Raw genomic sequence first — 18,882 nt, forward strand, 5'->3', positions numbered from 1 at the left:
CATTTGTGAAATATGGTGTTTACGTCTTGTGAATTAAAATTATGAATGACAGGAATGACTTGTGTATTTGAAACCACTCCTTTTTATTTAAGTCATGAGTGAACCCCACAGTTTGTATGGACAGATTTATGCCTTGGCTTTCGGAGCTGCTGCCTTCTTTGCTGGCTTCTTCTTGGGTTTCAGCATCTTGGCCTTGATCTATGGAGAGACCAAATGAGATTCATGAATGATAATCAAGAGTTAAGTGTTCAAGCTTGGCAAACAACTTAAATCTGTTAGCTACTTACAGCAGGGTCGTGCAGGAGGATGGCATGACGTCTTGCTGTCTTGGCATAGGGGTTCAGCTTCAACATTATCCTCAGGTTCTTCAGAGGGTTCTTCTTCAGAACTCTGCGGTTGATCTTCTTGCTGTAATGAGAACACGACAGCCCATTATATTAATGCGCACATTCTGCTAATATTCCATCTTTGTGATAGACTAGCTTTTTGGCTCAGGACTTCCATATAATCAGGATTCAGAAACACGGACCTGAAGTGGAAACTCATCATGGTTTGACTAGACACTTAAAGTTGAACTCAAACTGTGCAGTGCTTACCTTGGTGCACAAAGTGCTTTCTGGATCTCCTCACTCTTCAGAATCCTGCTCAAGTCTGTGTTGGTCATCTTGTGCATTGGCAGGCTGAAATAATAAAAAAAAAAAGGTGTTAAGAAAGGGGTCCTCATGTATTGAAATACTAAGTTGACAGCATGCGTTATTCAAACTCAGAACTTCTTAGTTATCATGAAATTTCAAAAACACGGACCATGAAGTGGAAGCTCATCACTGCAAAACATCTGAGCGATATCAGGTTCACTAGTGCTATAATGTAATATTCCCTTTATACTCACTTGTAGCCCAACTTCTGGGAGGCAGGTTTACGCCAGGTGCCATACAGCTCATCCAGTTTACGGAAAGCGCTCTCAGTCCAGATGCAGAAGCGGCCAACATGACCACCAGGGGCAAGCCTCAGGAGGTTCAGTTTGTTCACGTTCTGCAGAGTGATGCCTGTGAAAATCAATTTGCTACAATCATAGGGTGCAGTACAATGCTTTTCATACAAAAAGGCATTTCATGTTCTCAGCACATAAGTATGGATAACTCAACTAGCCTTAAATTCAGAAAAATGCAACATCCAAGTTGAAATTCATCATTCAACCAAATTGCATAGATTTCCCAGAACACAAGCTGCATACCTAGAGACATGCATTAAGGCCTCTACCAATTTTCTTCTTCACTCAGTTTTGTGCTACCCACTGCATGTGAACATACACAGCATAAGTACTATTATTTTTGTTGAGAAAATCCTAATGTCCTTTTCATGGCAACATTTTTGAATCCCACATGTTAAATACAAACCTGGGATATTTCTGAAGGCTTTGGTGACACCGGCGTCTTGGTTGTAGATGATGCATGGTCCTTTGCGCTGGATACGTCTACGATTCCTCATCTTACCCTTACCGGCACGCATGCGTTGGGAGGCATAGACCTGGTGAGAAAAGGAAAAAAACTTTAACACCTAAGCTCACTATTAACATTGGCCAAGCAGCGCTGTCATCAGGTAACCCACAGGAGAACAACAAGTCAGTCTGAGGTATTTGTATAATGTTATCTCCACATTTGATCAATTCAGACAGCTGAAGGGCTCAGAACTTCCATTAAAATCAGGTTTCAGAAACACGGACCTGAAGTGGAACATCATCATGGCTTGACTGTCATTTTGGAATCCAAACGCTCAATTTACAATTCTGGTGTAGATTACCTTTTTGATGTCGTTCCAGGCTTTAAGCTTCTTCAGCAGAAGCACTGCCTCCTTGGTCTTCTTGTATCCCTCAACTTTGTCGTCAACCACCAGTGGGACCTCAGGGATCTCCTCAATGCGGTGTCCTGGCGAAAGAGACCATCATGTCAAGCCAAGACATATGTACACACACAAACCATCACTCTGCTGCCAGAGCTTGCTCAGAATTAAATGGACATCACCACCCTATGACAGCTTTGAGACAGCAGGCAACTGTCACTGTTCACAGGGTCAGACGCAAATTACACCATCATGGCAAGTCAGATGTTAAAGCCTTTGTACTTTAAAAATATTTTTACAAATGCATAGATTTTAATTCCTTTTGTACGGTCTGTAATAACACTTTGTACACCTGTTTTTAGGGCTATACAAATACACATTTTTTTTTACCTGAGGCTTACCTTTGGACATAACAAGTGCAGGAATGGCAGAGGCAGCCAGAGCAGAGCAGATGGCATAGCGCTTCTGAGTTGTATTGATCCTGCGGTGCCAGCGACGCCAGGTCTTGGTAGGGGCAAACATGCGGCCTCCACGACACATCTAGACTAAAGTCAAGGAAACAGCCTATAATGACTAATGCTACAGCACTTAATTAAATTACTTAAAAAATTACTTAAATTACACCTGCTCAGACTCAAGGATTCGTCAGCCATCTGTGCCAGCCTATGACAGCAGGCATACCGTCACTGGTCACAGTGTCAGACGCAAATTACACCATCATAGCAAGTCTGCAATGTTAGTTTGTTTACAACATGATATAACATCATGTATGATTACTCCATATTAGCTGCAATCCTGGTCAAAAGGATACATTTCCAAAAGCTCCCTGGCCAGAGCGGTGGGTACCACCACCTCTCACACGAGGGATACGGGCCACAGCTCTTCCTGTGCCCCAGGACTCAGCGCTGGTCTGGTGACCTGAAATATAAACATGAACATTACATTCATCCATTACAAAAGAACCAAGGGCATCAGATTAGCCCCCTTTCATTTCAATTATCACAGCTTTCAAAACCGTAGTCTCAGCAAGATTCATCAACATGCCAATTCTAAACAGATCTGACAGATTTACTCACCTGCCAGTTCACTGACTGCATAAGGCTGACGGCTGTTCTTGCGCATGTTGGTGTGCACAAAATTCACAATATCTGGGCGAATTGGAGCCTTGAACACAGCAGGCATGACAACATTCTTGCCTGAGGATTCTCCTTTCTCGGAATAAACCGAGATCAGGGGTCGGGCACAGGCCTGAAGAGGCAAAACAGAGCGTAACATTGAGCTTCAGGTAGGGGCACAACTTTTAGAGATTGGTGGATGAACACATTCTATAACACGAACTGCCGTGTAACAGCAGGCAAACTAACTTTAGAGTTAGTCCGATTAAGTGCTATTTGTATAACGGAAAGTAGCTCGTGCATCTCGCTTAACTACCGTTAATGTGTAGTTTTGCAATTTCCTTCGTCTGACAACGTACTTGACATCCAGTCTTAAATTAAGTTGTACAAGACACCATTAAGTCAGCTAACGTTAGAGTTAGCTTGGCTAGTTTCTAGCCAACATAATCATGTGAAGTATAACGTTACCGCAATAATTAATTACAGGTAACCGTGTAAAAAGCAAAATGCACCCGCGATGTCGGGATTAGTATCTGCAGTGAGAATTTTGACAAAATGTAAGCGTCATCTCACGGTGCGGCCTTTGCTAGCTCGCTTGCTAGTGATCTACCATTAAAGCGACATTCACACGTGTAACTGGGTTGGATTGCTAGCGCTAAGTTACCAAAATGGCTCCTCGTGTTAGCTTTACTAACGTTAGCCGGGAGCATTCCAACTCACGGCACAATGAGTTTTAACCTTATTATATCTCCGCAAGACAGAGAATACAACCTGATTAACTTAAATACAAGCAAAGATAATAATCCCAATTATTACATAGCACGTTAACTCAACATTAACGTAAATTCTCACCATTTTTGATAATTATTTTTCGGCTCGCCGGGAACCACGCTCCTCACGCTATGGCGGCCACAGTAAAAAGGAAGTAGGTGAACCAGCCCAAACAGTATATGCCTCCGCTCGGCGAAGGACTACTTCCGACAAGAGCATTTTTAGGCAACTCCTTTGATTAACAGATAGAAAAAAAACACATAATAGGATTTTTATCACAGTAAAATTTCAGCTTAATTTTTTTTTTTTTTATCAAATGTCAGGGTTCTACTAAACCACTTTTAAATCGATAGACATTACTGGCACTAACTTTATAGTCCCAGTTGGCGGAGGATAAACGTAAAGACGGAACTACTTCCGTGGTCAAATATTTCTCATCTTTTTTTTTTTTTTTTTTTTTTTTTTTTACTTTACTCAGTATTTTGCTGTTCATATATTTGAGATGATTAATACATGCAACTGATTTAATTTATGCATTTCTCTTAATGTAAAATTATGCTGATAACGTGATGACCTATAACCTCATGACGTGCTCTTTCACCACTGAGCGCGCGACTGTCAAAATAGCAACACCAGCAGCACAACTTTTCACCAGAGCAGCCTGTACTTCTTCAGTGTTTACTGTGTAACGGGAGACTTCCACTTTTCCACTCACTCATATTTTTGAGATGGGCTCAAAGGTGATAACTAGTGCTAAGGAGTTTGTTGCTCTCCTTCGGTGAGTTTGCTGTGTAAGGTTAAACGTTACTAACGTCAAGTTAGCTAAAGCCAGTAACATGGAGCGATGCTTCAGTTCATCAAGCAGTACTTCTGTCAATCGTCATGTAACTTGTTACTTTGTTCAATTCATATTTGTTCTGTTAATTTTAATACGACGTTTTGGTTCCAGGTCTCTCCAAAACGAGGAACGTAAGGATTCTTGTACATATGAGGTAACATAACTTAACTTTGTATTGCTATTAACGTCGATGCAATTTTGCCATCTTCTTGCATCCAGCTGAATAAACTAGGCCTATTACAGTAATGATGTTAATATCTTGAATTTCAGGAAGACATACAGATATTAAAGATCAATGGAGATAGCTGTGCTGTGCTGAATATGTACTGTGGGAACCAACCAGTCTTCATCTGTGAAAAAACTGTGAGTTCTGTTACTTCGGTGTACAATATATAATTTGCAGTTTAACTTGTTGAAACGTAGTATTTCACTTAACGTAGGTTTTTTTAAAAAAAATTTTTTTAACAGCTTATGTACAGTCGACCCTCAGTATTAGCTGCACTAGGAATCAGTATTCTCCACTAGCTCTGGCTTTCATTCCAATCATCCAATCAATAATCAGTCATTACTTATTATTGCAAACAGTCAAAATAACATCCTGAAAAGTACAACACAGAATATGTTGTTTGGGTCTCATCACCATAGCGAAAGAGTGTGATATCACTACAAATACCTGCAGAGCCCAATGTTGGTGTTTTAATCAATCTTTTTACTACTGTTCACCATTAGAATATGCCTTTATTTCTTGATTTTACAAGGTCCCAAAAACAAATGAACTTGACGATAAAAAAATGGATGAGACATCATCATGCTCTGATGATGAAGCTGATGTATCCCAGGCAGACTTGGGACCACAACCGCTCACCGTCATGAAAGCAAGGTGATCTACACAATATTCACATTTCACAATGGATTGAATTACATTTCAGTGAGAACCGTCTTTTAAGCAAAGCTAGAAATTAAACATTTCATCCCTGACACAAGTGCTAGTAGAATCATGTTACCTGTTTAACTATGTAAGATATGTATGTAAGTATTCATTTTTTCTCATTTTACAGGCAACTACTGTCTTGGTACACAGTATCTCAAAATGCTAATGTGTCGTCTTTGGACAACTCCGCCTTGCCCCCTCTGTGGGTGCGCTGCGACATGTCTGACCCTGCTGGAACATCCTGGTTGGGGGCAGAAGCAGTCTGCATGGGCGATAAAATAACTGGTGTCAAATTATACTCTGTCACCTGCAAAGGTATAAGCTCAGAGGCTCCAGTCCTCTTTGAATAACCAATCATTATTTAAAACATTATTGAGAGTGAGTGAATTTATGATGTTTGCCAAAGTTATAAACTCCTATTTGATTCTGATGTTTCCTACATTGGTTTTACTCCAACTTTTTAGGCTCATCTGTGGACAGTGGATCATTCATTACCTTAGATGAGCTTAAGCAAGAGCACAAGAAAAGACATCATCCATCCTCGGTATGTCATGACCGCTCCTCTCTTGAAAGTCATTGTAAATGATTTTTCATTCACACACATCTTTCTTCATGTTTCCAGATGCTGATAAAAGGCAACGCCAAGTACAACCTGTTTGGCTCGACTGTTGTTGAAAACACCATGATTGAGTCCCAGAGTAGTGTGACAGTGGATTTCAAATGGAGCCATGTGGAGAGCATCCTGGAGACCCCTCCTCTGTCCTCTTCAGCCACTCTGGTAAGCAGCAGTTTTTAATTGGATCATAAAATTTAAAATCATTTGAATTTAAAATATAAATGAAACACTGCAGCTGTTGAGTACAACAATACTATTATTTAGACAGAGGAGCAAAGTGGTTTAGATTTGCTCATTATAATTGTGATTCTTGCCTTCCTTTGTCTTCTGTTCACATGCAGAATATCAAAGTTGCCAGTGGGAACATGAGAAGCCCAATGTTCGAGATGTACAGGGAGCTAGAGTTTCTTCAGGTTTGTCTCTCACAATAATTTGATGTGAATGACTATCAGTGCACAGTAACTAAATATTGCTAATCCCTGTTATTGTCAGATTCTTGCTAACGGTTTGAGAACTGGTGAGACCGAATGGATGGAGCCCTTGGAAACCAACTCTGCTGTAAATCTGACCAAGGCCTACCTAGAAGGTATGACTCTGAACATACTTGTTTTGTTTTATCACTATAACTGTACTGTGATTTAATGTTAACGGGTAGTTTAGAAGAGTTTCTTTTTTATACTCTTTCAGAACTTCAGAGTACTGCAAAGACACTACAGGATCAGGCTGCAAAAACAGCTGAGGTACGATGGTAATTAAAAAAAACGAGGAACACTTTACAAATGTGCTTCATTTTCAGAATACAAACAGTAGCTTGCTTGACTCTCAATCTTTTCTGACAGGCACCAAACCCGAAGACTGAGTCGGACACTTCCATTTTCAACTCTTTCATGGAACGAGGCAATTTGGATTTTGTAGAGCAGCTGTGGGTTCGGATGAGAAAGAGTGAGTCCAGTTTCGGGTGTCTCTTGGGGAAACTGGAATTCCTTGATCTCCACAATATAGGCAATCACTGAAAGTCAATGTCATTCTTTTTTTTCTTTTTTTTTTAATTACAGGTGTGACTTCATATCAAGACATTGGAGACTGTCTGAAATTGGTTATAGAAGCTCTAAGATATGGTGACATCAAACCATGGGTATGTGTGATGCAATAACTTTTAGTTGCTTATCACAGAGAAAGAACTGAAGATCATAATGAGTGTAATCTATCTCAAGGCTATTTCTTGTTTTTGCCCAGATTCACAGGGACAGCAGCAGCTCCCTCAGCAAGCTCATCCTGCAGTCCTACCACCAGCAGATCGATCATGTGTCTCTTACAGGTCTCACGCCTGTCCACATGCTGCTGGAGATGGGTCTGGACAAGATCAGAAAAGATTACATCAACTACCTTATTGGTAAACTCTTCAGCATCACTCTGATATTTATGGATCCTTTCTACATGATTTACCATGTCACCTCAGCTCTCATAAATCATTAACAAACATTGCCTTGATTTGTTACTTTGAAAATAATGTGAAAATGCATCTTTTACATATAAACAATGTTCTTTGTTCTTCTCAGGTGAAGAATTGACGACTCTAAACCACTTGGTAAGCTACTTTAAGACTACTTTATAGACTTGTAGACAACCACTTTCAAATGAGTCTTCACGCTAAATTCTGAGTGTGTGTTTTCTACTCCACAGAGTTATTATCTTAGCACAGAGGTTGATCTGCAGGAGCAAGTGATCAGAGTCAGGAAACTGCACCATCTGCTGGAGATAATGGTGACCTGCAGCACATTCCTGGGTTTGCCCTATGACCGGCTGTTCTTCCTCACACAGTAAACCTAGTTGGCTTGTTCCAGTGATATATCTCTGTGGAAGCTCTATTTTGCGACAGACGAAGTTAAATTACTATTTTTTCCTTTCCCATTCTCCTAGATCATGCTTGCAGTACTACAAAACGTACCCATATGATGAGGACCATGAATTCAAATTGCAAATCAAACCAGCCCTGATCAGCCATTTCTACCAGAAGTAAGGAATATAACCCCTTTGCACACTAACTACTTGAGCAGATGTAAAGAAATTTGTAAGTAAGATTTAGATGTTTGCAATTTCATTCAAGTTTTAAACTTATCTAACAAATTGTTTTACCTACATGAGTAACAACAAAGGTGAAAATGAAGGTAGGATTCATTGGACAAGACTTATAGATTCATGGTTCCATACTGTTCCATGTTTAGGCATTTGTTAGCGGTTCCATGGAAAAACACTGGAAAATGAATGAATGGCTTAGATAGTAGTTAATTGTAGTAGTTAGTTGCTAATATTCTCAGAACTCATACTCCCACTAAGATCTTGGGAGTCCCTCCCGCTCCCACAAAGCACAAGTGGGGAACTATTGCCTTATCCCTCACTCGTGTGTGTGTGTCTGTGTGTGTGTGTGTGTGTGTGTGTCAGACAGCATCCAGTTGTGTGGGGGTCTGAGGTGTCCAGTGGCCACGGTCCTCGTGAGGTCAGGACGTCCTTACAGCTCAGTGACAGACCGCTGGTTGAACATGTCATCTTTGAAACAGGTGACTTTTCTGTACCACTCTTAACTAAACATGCCACACAGTTCTGAATAGTTATTATGTCTAGTATATAATAGGACTGGATTAATCGATTAATCATTTAGTCTATAAAACGTCAAAAATAATGACAAATGCCCATCACAAGTTACCAGAGCTCAAACTGATGTCTTAAAATTGCTTACTTAGTCTGACCAGCAGCCAAAAAACCCCAAAGTATTCATATTATAATTATATGAAACAAGAAAAAGCAGCAAATCTTAGCATTTGTGAAGCTGTAACCAGCAAATGTTTGGTATTTTTACTTGATAAATGACTAAAACTATTAATGGATTATCAAAATTATAATCAATCAATTTTCTGTCATCGATTGTTTCAGCACTAGTATACATGTATGGATAATTTATTTATTTATTTCAGATTACCCAAATGAAACAGTCAATGGGGACAGTGAGGAGCCAGCCTACTTCACCACCATGGTGTGCTGCAGCCTCGTCAACTTTGCTTGAATTCACACAAAGCACAACTGAAAACAACTTTTTTTTTTTTTTGTTTATTTTCATATTTGATATTCTCATCACTAATTCATGTGTTTTTAAAAGTGAATGCAAAACTAAGATGAGCAAAAACTGCATAAGCTTAACAGGCGCCGGTGTGGGATTTTCTTTTAATATATCATTGTCAAATGCATTGTGTGAATCGTTTTTATTGCTGTGTTCTGTGACCCTGTGTGGTGCTTTCTAATCGCACCTTCATAATCACCCCTGCTGAATGTTGTTTTCTTTTTGGGGGGTTTTCTGTGCAAGCTAGTTTGTGGTTAATTAAGCCTGAGAGCTCCCAAATTTGACCAAATGAAAACACAAAGTAGATCCTTGGTGATATTTCACAGTGATATTTTAATAAGAAAATCCAACATGTGGCAGTTTTATCCCCACTGTGTGAGTGTTTGGTAATAAGTTAATATACGCTAAAGCAATGTGTCATTCTGCACCAAACATTGTATGCACATCAAATTAATGAATTCATTCAGTAATTCTCGTATAATTCAGTTCAAATAATAACTAAAATATTTATGTTCACACATGATACATTAAAGAAATTATGCACGTACAATATGAGTATGTGTTTGTTTGTGATTGTAAACATGCACACTTTGAGAGCTGTTTTCTAATTCCGCCTCCGCAGCAGGAACATAAGGAAGATGGCACTGAGTAAAATAGAGAGTGTGCACACAGTGGGAACAACAATCTCAGTTACCATCTCCATGTGGCTGGTCAAAGGGTCTGCAAAGCACACAGACACACATTAACGACTCACTTGCACAATTGTGTAGCCTAGAGCAGACTGCTTATAAAGCAGTCTAATGATGCTCAAGCACAGCACTCAAAGGGTTAATCATTTTCCTAAGTATTCTTTGATCTGATTTATAATGAGCATGAGTGTCCTTACCATGTATAAGTCTTAGAATATTGGCAGCAGTACTCCGCTGTTCCTCTAATAAAGAAAGAGAAATTACTCAGAGTTGGATGAAGGCACATTAACCCTTTGAGAACTGCATGCAGGTATTGGGCACAACTTCCACAGATATGAGGTATAGGTACAAGTTTTTGTCAAAGCTGCTGTGATATCAAAAGGAGCGTCCTTGGTTGCAAATTAGATTTAAGGCATACCCGTAAAACTTAACATGAAGAAAAAAGCAGTTGCTCACTGTATGCAATAAGTACAAGCTAATGTTTGGGAGGCGCAAAGTCATAGTTAAGTTCAAGTTAGTGTTAAAAATGCTCAAACTTCACTCTGTAAGTCAGACTGAAAGCCACACAATCACAGAGCAACAAAAGGACGATGCATCAATAAAAGATATATGTACCCCTTAAGTTCTACACTTCATCATGCACTGGCCAAACCTTTGGCATTTCTGCATGTTCCTTGGACTTTCTTCTAGCTGGAGGGGCAAACAAAGAAAAATCCTGTTAGAGATTTTTGGTAGCTAGTCTTTCTATTTCCACCTTTCCTAATTAACTAATAATTTGTTTATGTGCGTTCTGAGGTGCTGAAAGAACGGGAACACCTATTCAAATCAAATCTGTTTATAATTGTAGATCTTATTTTTTCCTTTAAGTATATGTTTTTGATATTTGGGTCAGAATCGTTATTTGTTTACCCCAGCTAGTTATTCACCTTCTGTCACCCTTAAACAAGGTAAGGGATGTTATAGGTGGACTGACCTGCAGCTAGGAGCTGGTTGCTGGAAGAGCAGGTCTCAGTGGCCTTCCTCCTCCAGTTCTCAACCTGTGGAGATGTTTGGTGCAATCACTCATCACTACTTATTTATTTAAGGGCATGATTTTATCTTTTTCTTCTACTGTTTATATTGTTTTTATATTACTGTGTTATTGGTTTTATATTGTCTTGTATTCTTCTCCGTCTTTTAAAAATGTACACAAGCAACCACTAAGCTAAATTCCTTGTATGTGCAAATGTACTTGGCCAATAAAATTATTCTGATTCTGATCATCAGAGAGTATTTACCAATTAATCCAAAGGTCATAACTTCAGAGAAAGAAATTGAGTGTATCTGTATATGTGGAAAGCTATTAACAGTAAAAAAAAATCCTTAACAAAAGGAAGGGATTAGAAGCAGGTCTTGTAGCAGCCACACCATCTCTCACCTCTCTCTGATTGGGGAATCCGTTGGAGCTGATGATGCGTTTGTAGTACTGAACAGAAGACTTGGGATAGCGGGGCTTGTTTTTGTTCCTGAAGTCCACATAGTACAAGCCAAACCTCTCGGAGTAGCCTTCATCCCACTCAAACTTGTCCAGCAGGGACCATGCAGTGTAGCCTCTCACATTGACGCCATCTTTGATAGCTGAGTGACACCATAGAGGGAAAAAAAAGATTTAGAATTATTTTGTTCTTGATTACCAGATAAAAATGAAACATAAATGCCAATATTTTTTTCTTGTATAGTGTAATCTTGGTATGTATAGACTTCATTAATGTTAGTGCTAACTCGCCTTTTAGCATCTCATTGATGTAGTCTTTATAGTACTGTATTCTCCAGTCATCACAGAGCTCTGTGCATAACATCTTCTCAGACACTCCGTTCTCTGTCACATAGATCATTGGATTCCCATATTGAGTCTAAATGAGGAACAAATCACAGTATGATGTAAGTTGCTTTTACATTAAATCAATGACTAGAGGGGTAATGTCTTACACTCATTTCAGTTGTTCATAAAGTAGAGCACAAATTGTAACCTGCTGTGCATCATTCACTACACACCATGGGGTGCAAGATTCACCTTGACAAAATTGAGCAGGCGTCTGAAACCCCAAGGTACGGAGTAGAGCCACTCTGACCCGGGGTCCGGCCAGCGGGGGTCAACCAGCTCAGCCAGGTCACGGTCAGTGAAGTAGCTGCTGCCACCGCGGCCTGATGGGTTGTTCTTCTGGGTGATGTAGCGGGTGGTGAAATGACCAATGCCCAGGAAGTCACACGTTCCCTTGATGTAGCTCTTCTCTTGGGAGGAGAACGTGGGCAGGCGGGACGTCCCAAGACCCTGCTGGCCGCTCTTTCTTCCTGGACACGGAAGGAACACACAATCAAGGTTAGTTTCAGGTCAAGTGAATTGAAGACTCTAAATTTTCCATAGGCGTGAGTGTGTTTGTGCGTAGTATGCTACATAATGTAGTGTATGTGTAGTATGTACATGATGATGCAGTCAAATTATGTATATGAAGTATGTATATGATGTAGTAGGCTATAGGATGTATATGATGTGTATGTAGTATGTATATATGATGTAGTATGGTATATAACATGTATATGATGGTATGTAAAGCCCTTTGAGACTTGACTGTGATAATGGGCTATATAAATAAACTAGACTAGACTAGACTGATTAGAATCAAAATAATGACTTTCCCAATGACTAATACCACTTTCCATTTACACGATCTCTGATGAATTGTGCACAATGTAACTTGCCGACGAAGTCTTTCATCACTTGAGGATAGTCTCCGTGAAAGATGGGTGTGGCAAACCAGCCCAGGTAGAACTGGACGTATCTCTCAGCTGCTTCGATGTCCTTCTGGTTGCTGATGTCCACTGGCTCTCCCCAGTCCCCAGACAGAGAGATGCCAATCAGACCTGCAGATGTGGACAGCAGCTCTCAGTGCACAAACACATTGTACTGTGGAGAGGTATATACTCAATTAAGTCTATCTATTACTTGAATGGCTTTGACCTAGCTTACCTTTTTGTTTCGCCCTCCACTGTGTGTCGTATGTGTGCCAAACTTTAGCGTGCGCCTAAGAAAACAAAAATGTTCTGTGTTATGAATAAGATTTCCATTTTAGTTTAAAGTCACTTTCATTAATTGATAAATGACACTTTGATAGAATACATTTGCAGCCAGTCTCGTACCTTGATTATGTGATGGGCAGCTCTGTAGGCTCCAGTTCCTCTCAGCTTCAGTCCAGGAGCATGCTCACCTGTCTCATAACCTTCAACTGCTACGGACTGTGGTGGAGTAGAATATCAGTGTGATTACAATACTTACAGTACTGTGCAAAAGTCTTAGGCACCCTAGATCTTTTATATAAATTTTGACTTAAATGTTTATTTGTTTTCTGCATTAGTGTCAGTAGACTGCTTTTTATAATACATTTTTGGGTTAGGGTTAGGGTTAGGGTTAGCTTTTAACTTTTCATTTCATTATTTTTGAAAGCATCTTTGTTTTACAGAATGTTTTTACATGTGCCTAAGACTTTTGCACAGCACTGTCCATTACAGCAACAGGTAACTATGTTTATCCAATCTCGACCACTGAAAAACTCCTTATGTTACAAGGCGTGAGTGCATGTGAAAACATAACTGCAAACCAAATGAACCTACCCATGGATTGTTGAAAGTGATCCAGTACTTCACTCGGTTGCCAAATCTTTCAAAGCACAGGTTTGCGAATTCATTGAAATGATTGACCATGCTAATATTCTGCCATCCACCATATTTCTCTTGTAAGACCTAGAATAGCATAAAGAGAAAGATCCACCCAGTAAAGCAGAATTGATTAATCAATATATAGTGCTATAATAGAAAAGTATTGAGACTGAGGTTGGTGATGATCACTATTCTCTGTACCAACCTGTGGAAGATCCCAGTGATACAGAGTGACAATGGGAGTGATCTTGCTCTCCAGCAGATGGTCAATCAGATCATTATAGTACTGGATTCCTTTTTCATTGATATGGTCAGCTGCAAAGGGTGTTAAAGCACAGAGTTCTCTTCAGCATTAGCCATCAACATACTGAATCATATGTGCCAGTTCAGTTCCTACATCAGTCACTCACACTTAATGCCAGTGGGAATGAGTCTGGGCCAGGAGATGGAGAAACGGTAGTGGTTCAGCTTCAGCTCCTTCATCAAAGAGACATCATCCTGTGCAACATAAACACAGAGGACTGATATAATTATATTTGCTTTGGCCCTTCTCTCTCCCTCTCTCTCACACACAAACACACACACACACACACACACAAAGTGGATGGGCAGTGTTTCTGTACTAGGTTTTTTTCCTGATCACCACACCTTGATTTTGTAGTAGCCCTCACAAGAGGAATCCCCAGTGTCATTACGTAGGATTTTGCCTTTCTTGTGGGCGAACACATCCCAGATGCTCAGTCCTTTTCCATCTTTGTCCCAGGCTCCTTCTGTTTGATAGGCTGAACTGCCGGCACCCCACGAAAATCCTAATAATGTTCCAACAACCAACCAACTGAGAGTTAGATGACATAGGAGGCAATGTATGTATCCTAGTAAATGCAAGAACAACTCGTGTGCATAGGACTTGCTGAGTGCTCATACCAGCTGGAAAAGTGCCATAATAGAAGGAGCCGCGGTCGTTCTTTGTCCAGTCGAAGTCCTCAGCCGCAGACAGACACAGCACCAACATAAGCACATGGCACACCCTGACTGCACAGCGGGGCAGCATGGTATTCCTGAGCCTGCAGCACAGTCACTGTCTCGTTCTACTCCAGTTGCTCGCTGACTTCTGCACATACACAAGAACCATTCAGCATCACTGCAATCTCAGTGACACCACTCAAGCCCTGTACCAAGCTTGGTATGGAGCAAAAACATCAATATGTCCAAGAGTATCTGCATACATTCATATGCATACACACACATGCACGTAAACCTCTCCTTTGAAAACAGTCTAAGATTAGAAACAGTGTACGGACTAATATGATTAGAATAAATTGTCATCAGTCTAGAAGCATCCAGTGCAATGGACTATAGGGGGGGTCTCATGTCCCTAATGCAGAGCCAAATGCCCCTATTCAGACTCAATGAAGTGTGAGCTCATTGTGCTGAGGCAGACTGATCCCTCACAAACTATGGTTTCACCTCTGTAAGCAAAGTTAATGTGAGAGAGGCTGATATGTTTACAGTACACTATGATATAACAACAGAGGGATAAAATAAGGAATAATTAGAAACTGGTGCAATGTGTTGCATTGTCATGGTAAATATTTTGATTACAAGTGCTTACAAGTCTTGGAAAATGAATAGAGACATCATATTTCACTGTGTAAATAATTTTCCATTACAGATGTCCAAATGAGCATATGAGCAGATGAGCATTACATTTCTTTTATGTTATTCTAAAAAGCATGTAATCAGTCTGATCCAAAGGACACAAGTAAATAAGTAAAGGTGGAATTATTCATCAGAACTCTGATCCATGTTCAGATTTCTAACCTGAAACCTTTTGTCCATGTGCATGCCATTAGAAATCTTAATTGCAATATAAATTTCCTGACATACGCACTTTCTCTCTTGACTAGCTCCTATGGATTTGGCATTATTTGCTCAGTACTCCTCATGGAAATAACTTGTTATTGAATTGCAATCTTGCCACCCTAGAAGCAATCATGTAGTGACATGGCTTTTCCAGTTCAGGTAATTACAAACAATTTGAAACCACTTATTTACAGTCAACTGCATCAAATACAGTAGAATTACAACACATGCCATTTTAACTTTGCGCACACAACAAAAAAGGAAATAAATGCTACCACAAAATCCATCCCTATCACACCATGAAATTTGATTTGAATAGTAGATGTGCAGTTACCTGTGTACCTTATGAAGTATTCATTAGCAGAAGTATGTACTGAACCCAAGTCCCTGTGTGAATGTAAGCTCTCCTGGATCAGTGGACCATGTGGAAAGCTGTATATATCTATCGGCGCAATCCCTATTGTACGTTATCTGCTGTAGCACCACCCTTCTCCAGAGCTGTCCCTGTATTGGGAAAGCAGGTCTGTATTGTCAGGCTCGCTGCATTGTTTTAGCTGTTTAGAAAATGCTGAATGGTTTGCTGGTGGAAAGTGTTTGCACTGCATTACCCATTTGCAAAAGTGGATGCCTAGGTCAGGTCAGGACAAGAATGTGACACAAGTATAACCTTGATTCAGTATTTGAGAAGGAAACAGAACAAAAATCTGTCCTCTCACTGTCCATACCCCATGAAGTATACATTCTTTACATCTGATATGGTGTCCACCAATCTATCGTTTACAAATGTGACTAGGACTCAGCATATTGGGTTAAGACTGGAGATGTATATTGTAAAAATCAGTCAGGCAATCCCTATGCAAAACATTTTATTTTGTGCTTACAATTATCCCTAATTACATAATGCAGATTCACTGCCCGCTTATATGGCCCAGCCATACATGTTCATGCTAAGAGACACATCTCAACTCGTTTGAATTGCTGCTCAGCCTCTTATCTTCCAGATGTACAATATCACCAGTAAGCTACAAGCACCTAATAACATCGTCTTACTGCATTACAGTGAGACATTTATCAGGAAAATGGACACATAAATTCTAATATGGTATGCAATCCTAACGACATGCCTTGAACTAGGCAAAGGAGAGAACACTGTTACCACACTTCATCACACGGTGACTGTTACCATCCACTTATCAACACTTCATCACATTGAATTGCTATTCGCTCCGTACAAATAAATTAAACTTCTTAAGTGATACAAAATAAGTCAACAAATAAAGAACTGTCCATTTATGCATGGTTCTTCTTCGGTGGTGCAAATATTGAAGCCCACCGGAATACTGAGGCAGCTAAGAATCTCAGTAATCATCCTCGTCTTCTTCCTCATCCCCCTCAGGCACTAGATCAAGATTGTTGTCATCCTCTTCTTCATCATCTTCATCTTCCTCCTCCTCTTCATCGTCTTCCTCCTCTTCCATATCATAATCTACGGGGGCACTCAATAGCAGTTTGGTTTGATTGATCTCACCCTCATCATCAAGGTTGACATGAACCTGTAATAATGTGAATAAATCATAAACTTAGAAGGCATTTTCAAATCAATCTTAAAAAGTGTGTTACAAACAAAAATTTTAATAAACAAGGCAAACAATAAGAATGTGGGACATGAATTCAAACAAGAATAAAACAAGAATAAAATGTTAATAAAACTTTATAAAAGCCTGTATGTAATTATATGCATTATTATCTAAAACTATTCAGTAACACGTGTAGAGATGTTTGAAATGTGGTTAATATGATCCCGTCTCTAAGTTTGGGTTCAAAGCCTTGCTGTTGCATAGTGCACTAGCATCAGAGGGATTTCTGACTAAAGATAGTTACAGAAGTTTAAACAAGACAAAATAAAGGCAGTAATAACTTTCTCAAGGTCAGCAAAAGACAAGTCATTATGGCAGGCAACATATACACTTTGTCAGTTAATGAGTCACTATCTTTGAATGGCAAATCTGCCAGATAGGTTATGCATGTTTCAGAGTGAAAGAACGTGAATAGGCTGCACATTATAACATTTAATTGTCCTTGTTTATTACTCCTACGTTTCATAGAGAGGAAGAGCATCACAATTGATACAGCTGTTGAAATGATGTGAAAAACACCCCACAAGTGTACAGCATGAATTGATAAACATACACAACAGCTATTGAACCTATTATAACGTGACTCATTATGAACTCTGATTCAAAAAATAAGTTTAACTGAGGAATTAGCAACACTGTCTTCCACTTGACAGTTGAGGAACGAGAGTTGTGCTATCTTTCTGATGTTCTGATAACAGTGCTATCAACTAATATCAAGTGTTCAAGAAATGCATTTTTTATTTCTGTTGTTCTTCCACAGCAATTTACCTCTGTTTCTGGGGATGAAGGTTGAGAGGCTCCTTCATCTATCTGAGCATTTATGATTGATTTCAAGGCCCCTTCTTCAAACTGAAACACAGAGGGAACACAGGACATCATATCATATAAAGGGCAGAAATACCAACTCCAAGAAATTCAAGTCCTGAACCCTCCCACTCACCTTCAACCTATTCAGCTGGTCCTGTAACATGACTTTGATTTTGAGGAGAGTCTCCTCTTCCTTCTTCAACTCCTGCAGACGACTGTGCATGTTTACTGGTATCGTTGCAGTTAGACCATTACTCGATACTGAAAGTGAAACCAACAAATTTCATAAATCCGGTAAAATCAGCTCATTAGCTAGCCAGCCACTACAGCTAGCTAAATGCAGTTTATATAGTTAGCTATGCACTTGTAGCATATCTACCAAAAAGATCGGTATTTAACCATCACAACGGTACACACTCTGACCAACTCAGCCCTAATAAAGATGGTACGTAAGTTGTGTACAAACTAGTGTTACTGCTAGCTAGCTGTTGATGAAAAGCGGCTTGGTTAAATAGCGGTATCTCCAAGCTAAGCTAATTCTCACCCATGCAAAACAAACAAACAACAAAGAACAGTTTGAACTTGCTACCTCTGTTTAGACCTCTGCCTACAGCTCCATATCAATGTCGAAGTCGATGATACACAAGATTACGTTCAATTCCTGACTGGGTATTTCAGAGTATTTGTTTTCAGCTCAATTAGCAAAGCTGTTGACTTGTAGTAGCCAATGTTTTGTTGCAAGCTTCATTCATTCACGTGGCCCTGAAGTCATATCCGGCCTAATTCTGGCTTTAAGTGCTGTCGGAAATATCGCCACTACGGCATGAACGGTGCGAAAAACTTGACTGGTAATGTTGACATTTTCCTGACGGTTAGGGACTGAGAGCATGGAAGCCTTATCAACAACGAATGACAACAATGTGGTAAAATTCATGTTTACAACAAGTTTTGGCTGGTAAATTAATTAG

At 39.7% G+C, this 18,882-nt stretch overlaps 4 protein-coding genes and 5 non-coding genes across 12 annotated transcripts; 1 reads left to right on the plus strand and 8 right to left on the minus strand.

Annotated features, from left to right (window-relative positions):
• Nucleotides 1-59: 59 nt before the first annotated feature.
• rpl4 (ribosomal protein L4) lies at nucleotides 60-3,875 on the minus strand. The gene is made up of 10 exons (XM_071536286.1): nucleotides 3,807-3,875; nucleotides 2,916-3,087; nucleotides 2,651-2,757; nucleotides 2,241-2,379; nucleotides 1,801-1,925; nucleotides 1,398-1,527; nucleotides 890-1,046; nucleotides 597-680; nucleotides 288-408; nucleotides 60-198 (listed from the first exon to the last, which is right to left on the minus strand). The coding sequence occupies exons 1-10, from the start codon at nucleotides 3,807-3,809 to the stop codon at nucleotides 127-129; spliced, it is 1,110 nt and encodes a 369-aa protein (XP_071392387.1). The 5' UTR covers nucleotides 3,810-3,875; the 3' UTR covers nucleotides 60-126.
• LOC139658241 (small nucleolar RNA SNORD18) lies at nucleotides 488-554 on the minus strand. Its single transcript, XR_011696207.1, has one exon. It is a non-coding gene; the product is annotated as a small nucleolar RNA SNORD18 (small nucleolar RNA).
• On the minus strand, nucleotides 760-830 carry LOC139658240 (small nucleolar RNA SNORD18). The gene has a single exon (XR_011696206.1). It is a non-coding gene; the product is annotated as a small nucleolar RNA SNORD18 (small nucleolar RNA).
• Nucleotides 1,681-1,748, minus strand: LOC139658238 (small nucleolar RNA SNORD18). The gene has a single exon (XR_011696204.1). It is a non-coding gene; the product is annotated as a small nucleolar RNA SNORD18 (small nucleolar RNA).
• On the minus strand, nucleotides 1,998-2,097 carry LOC139658243 (small nucleolar RNA SNORD16). The gene has a single exon (XR_011696209.1). It is a non-coding gene; the product is annotated as a small nucleolar RNA SNORD16 (small nucleolar RNA).
• On the minus strand, nucleotides 2,465-2,564 carry LOC139658242 (small nucleolar RNA SNORD16). Its single transcript, XR_011696208.1, has one exon. It is a non-coding gene; the product is annotated as a small nucleolar RNA SNORD16 (small nucleolar RNA).
• A 477-nt stretch (nucleotides 3,876-4,352) lies between the features above and the next one.
• Nucleotides 4,353-9,765, plus strand: zwilch (zwilch kinetochore protein). 2 transcript variants are annotated; one of them, XM_071536308.1, is made up of 18 exons: nucleotides 4,353-4,503; nucleotides 4,675-4,717; nucleotides 4,834-4,926; nucleotides 5,322-5,443; nucleotides 5,622-5,809; nucleotides 5,959-6,038; nucleotides 6,117-6,272; nucleotides 6,452-6,523; nucleotides 6,603-6,696; nucleotides 6,798-6,850; nucleotides 6,950-7,052; nucleotides 7,166-7,245; nucleotides 7,347-7,503; nucleotides 7,670-7,698; nucleotides 7,794-7,930; nucleotides 8,031-8,126; nucleotides 8,557-8,668; nucleotides 9,083-9,765. In XM_071536308.1, exons 1-18 carry the CDS (start codon nucleotides 4,454-4,456, stop codon nucleotides 9,404-9,406), a joined length of 1,989 nt encoding a protein of 662 aa, XP_071392409.1. In that variant the 5' UTR covers nucleotides 4,353-4,453; the 3' UTR covers nucleotides 9,407-9,765. The 2 variants fall into 2 exon arrangements, with proteins under 2 accessions (XP_071392409.1, XP_071392410.1); XM_071536309.1 differs by having other exon boundaries at nucleotides 8,553-8,668; nucleotides 9,083-9,352.
• Nucleotides 9,766-9,771: 6 nt separating this feature from the next.
• On the minus strand, nucleotides 9,772-14,619 carry lctlb (lactase-like b). 3 transcript variants are annotated; one of them, XM_071536311.1, is made up of 13 exons: nucleotides 14,532-14,619; nucleotides 14,256-14,416; nucleotides 14,018-14,105; nucleotides 13,813-13,922; nucleotides 13,563-13,691; nucleotides 13,092-13,187; nucleotides 12,922-12,976; nucleotides 12,650-12,815; nucleotides 11,968-12,241; nucleotides 11,680-11,806; nucleotides 11,332-11,531; nucleotides 10,888-10,951; nucleotides 9,772-9,945 (listed from the first exon to the last, which is right to left on the minus strand). In XM_071536311.1, exons 1-13 carry the CDS (start codon nucleotides 14,617-14,619, stop codon nucleotides 9,830-9,832), a joined length of 1,674 nt encoding a protein of 557 aa, XP_071392412.1. In that variant the 3' UTR covers nucleotides 9,772-9,829. The 3 variants fall into 3 exon arrangements, with proteins under 3 accessions (XP_071392412.1, XP_071392413.1, XP_071392414.1); XM_071536312.1 differs by lacking the exons at nucleotides 10,888-10,951; nucleotides 11,332-11,531; nucleotides 13,813-13,922; ... (1 more) ...; nucleotides 14,256-14,416; nucleotides 14,532-14,619 and having other exon boundaries at nucleotides 13,563-13,652; XM_071536313.1 differs by lacking the exons at nucleotides 10,888-10,951; nucleotides 11,332-11,531; nucleotides 13,092-13,187; ... (2 more) ...; nucleotides 14,256-14,416; nucleotides 14,532-14,619 and having other exon boundaries at nucleotides 13,563-13,652.
• Nucleotides 14,620-16,173: 1,554 nt separating this feature from the next.
• snapc5 (small nuclear RNA activating complex, polypeptide 5) lies at nucleotides 16,174-18,657 on the minus strand. The gene is made up of 4 exons (XM_071536314.1): nucleotides 18,504-18,657; nucleotides 18,048-18,175; nucleotides 17,876-17,956; nucleotides 16,174-17,023 (listed from the first exon to the last, which is right to left on the minus strand). The coding sequence occupies exons 2-4, from the start codon at nucleotides 18,135-18,137 to the stop codon at nucleotides 16,829-16,831; spliced, it is 366 nt and encodes a 121-aa protein (XP_071392415.1). The 5' UTR covers nucleotides 18,138-18,175; nucleotides 18,504-18,657; the 3' UTR covers nucleotides 16,174-16,828.
• Nucleotides 18,658-18,882: the final 225 nt, after the last annotated feature.

This window comes from Centroberyx affinis, unplaced genomic scaffold (assembly GCF_046629955.1).
Source record: "Centroberyx affinis isolate AG114_WGS23_722 - 3 ecotype Tasmania unplaced genomic scaffold, CSIRO-AGI_Caff_v1 ptg002853l_1, whole genome shotgun sequence".
NCBI classification, from domain to species: Eukaryota; Metazoa; Chordata; class Actinopteri; order Beryciformes; family Berycidae; genus Centroberyx; species Centroberyx affinis.

What these genes read in the sequence shown, in the direction of transcription:
- rpl4 (XM_071536286.1), bottom strand. An exon ending in TGCAGTCAGTGAACTGGCAG is followed by an intron (nt 2,758 to 2,915) that starts GTGAGTAAATCT and finishes TTTATATTTCAG; the next exon opens with GTCACCAGACCAGCGCTGAG. An exon ending in AAAGCACTTTGTGCACCAAG is followed by an intron (nt 409 to 596) that starts GTAAGCACTGCA and finishes TTCTCATTACAG; the next exon opens with CAAGAAGATCAACCGCAGAG.
- zwilch (XM_071536308.1), top strand. Translation starts at nt 4,454, where the DNA reads ATGGGCTCAAAGGTGATAACTAGTGCTAAGGAGTTTGTTGCTCTCCTT. An exon ending in TTACATCAACTACCTTATTG is followed by an intron (nt 7,504 to 7,669) that starts GTAAACTCTTCA and finishes TGTTCTTCTCAG; the next exon opens with GTGAAGAATTGACGACTCTA. An exon ending in TGACGACTCTAAACCACTTG is followed by an intron (nt 7,699 to 7,793) that starts GTAAGCTACTTT and finishes TCTACTCCACAG; the next exon opens with AGTTATTATCTTAGCACAGA.
- lctlb (XM_071536311.1), bottom strand. Translation starts at nt 14,619, where the DNA reads ATGTTGGTGCTGTGTCTGTCTGCGGCTGAGGACTTCGACTGGACAAAG. An exon ending in TTATGGCACTTTTCCAGCTG is followed by an intron (nt 14,417 to 14,531) that starts GTATGAGCACTC and finishes GAACATTATTAG; the next exon opens with GATTTTCGTGGGGTGCCGGC. An exon ending in TCACTTTCAACAATCCATGG is followed by an intron (nt 13,188 to 13,562) that starts GTAGGTTCATTT and finishes ACTCCACCACAG; the next exon opens with TCCGTAGCAGTTGAAGGTTA.
- snapc5 (XM_071536314.1), bottom strand. Translation starts at nt 18,137, where the DNA reads ATGCACAGTCGTCTGCAGGAGTTGAAGAAGGAAGAGGAGACTCTCCTC. An exon ending in ACCAGCTGAATAGGTTGAAG is followed by an intron (nt 17,957 to 18,047) that starts GTGAGTGGGAGG and finishes TCTGTGTTTCAG; the next exon opens with TTTGAAGAAGGGGCCTTGAA. An exon ending in CTTCATCCCCAGAAACAGAG is followed by an intron (nt 17,024 to 17,875) that starts GTAAATTGCTGT and finishes ACATTATTACAG; the next exon opens with GTTCATGTCAACCTTGATGA.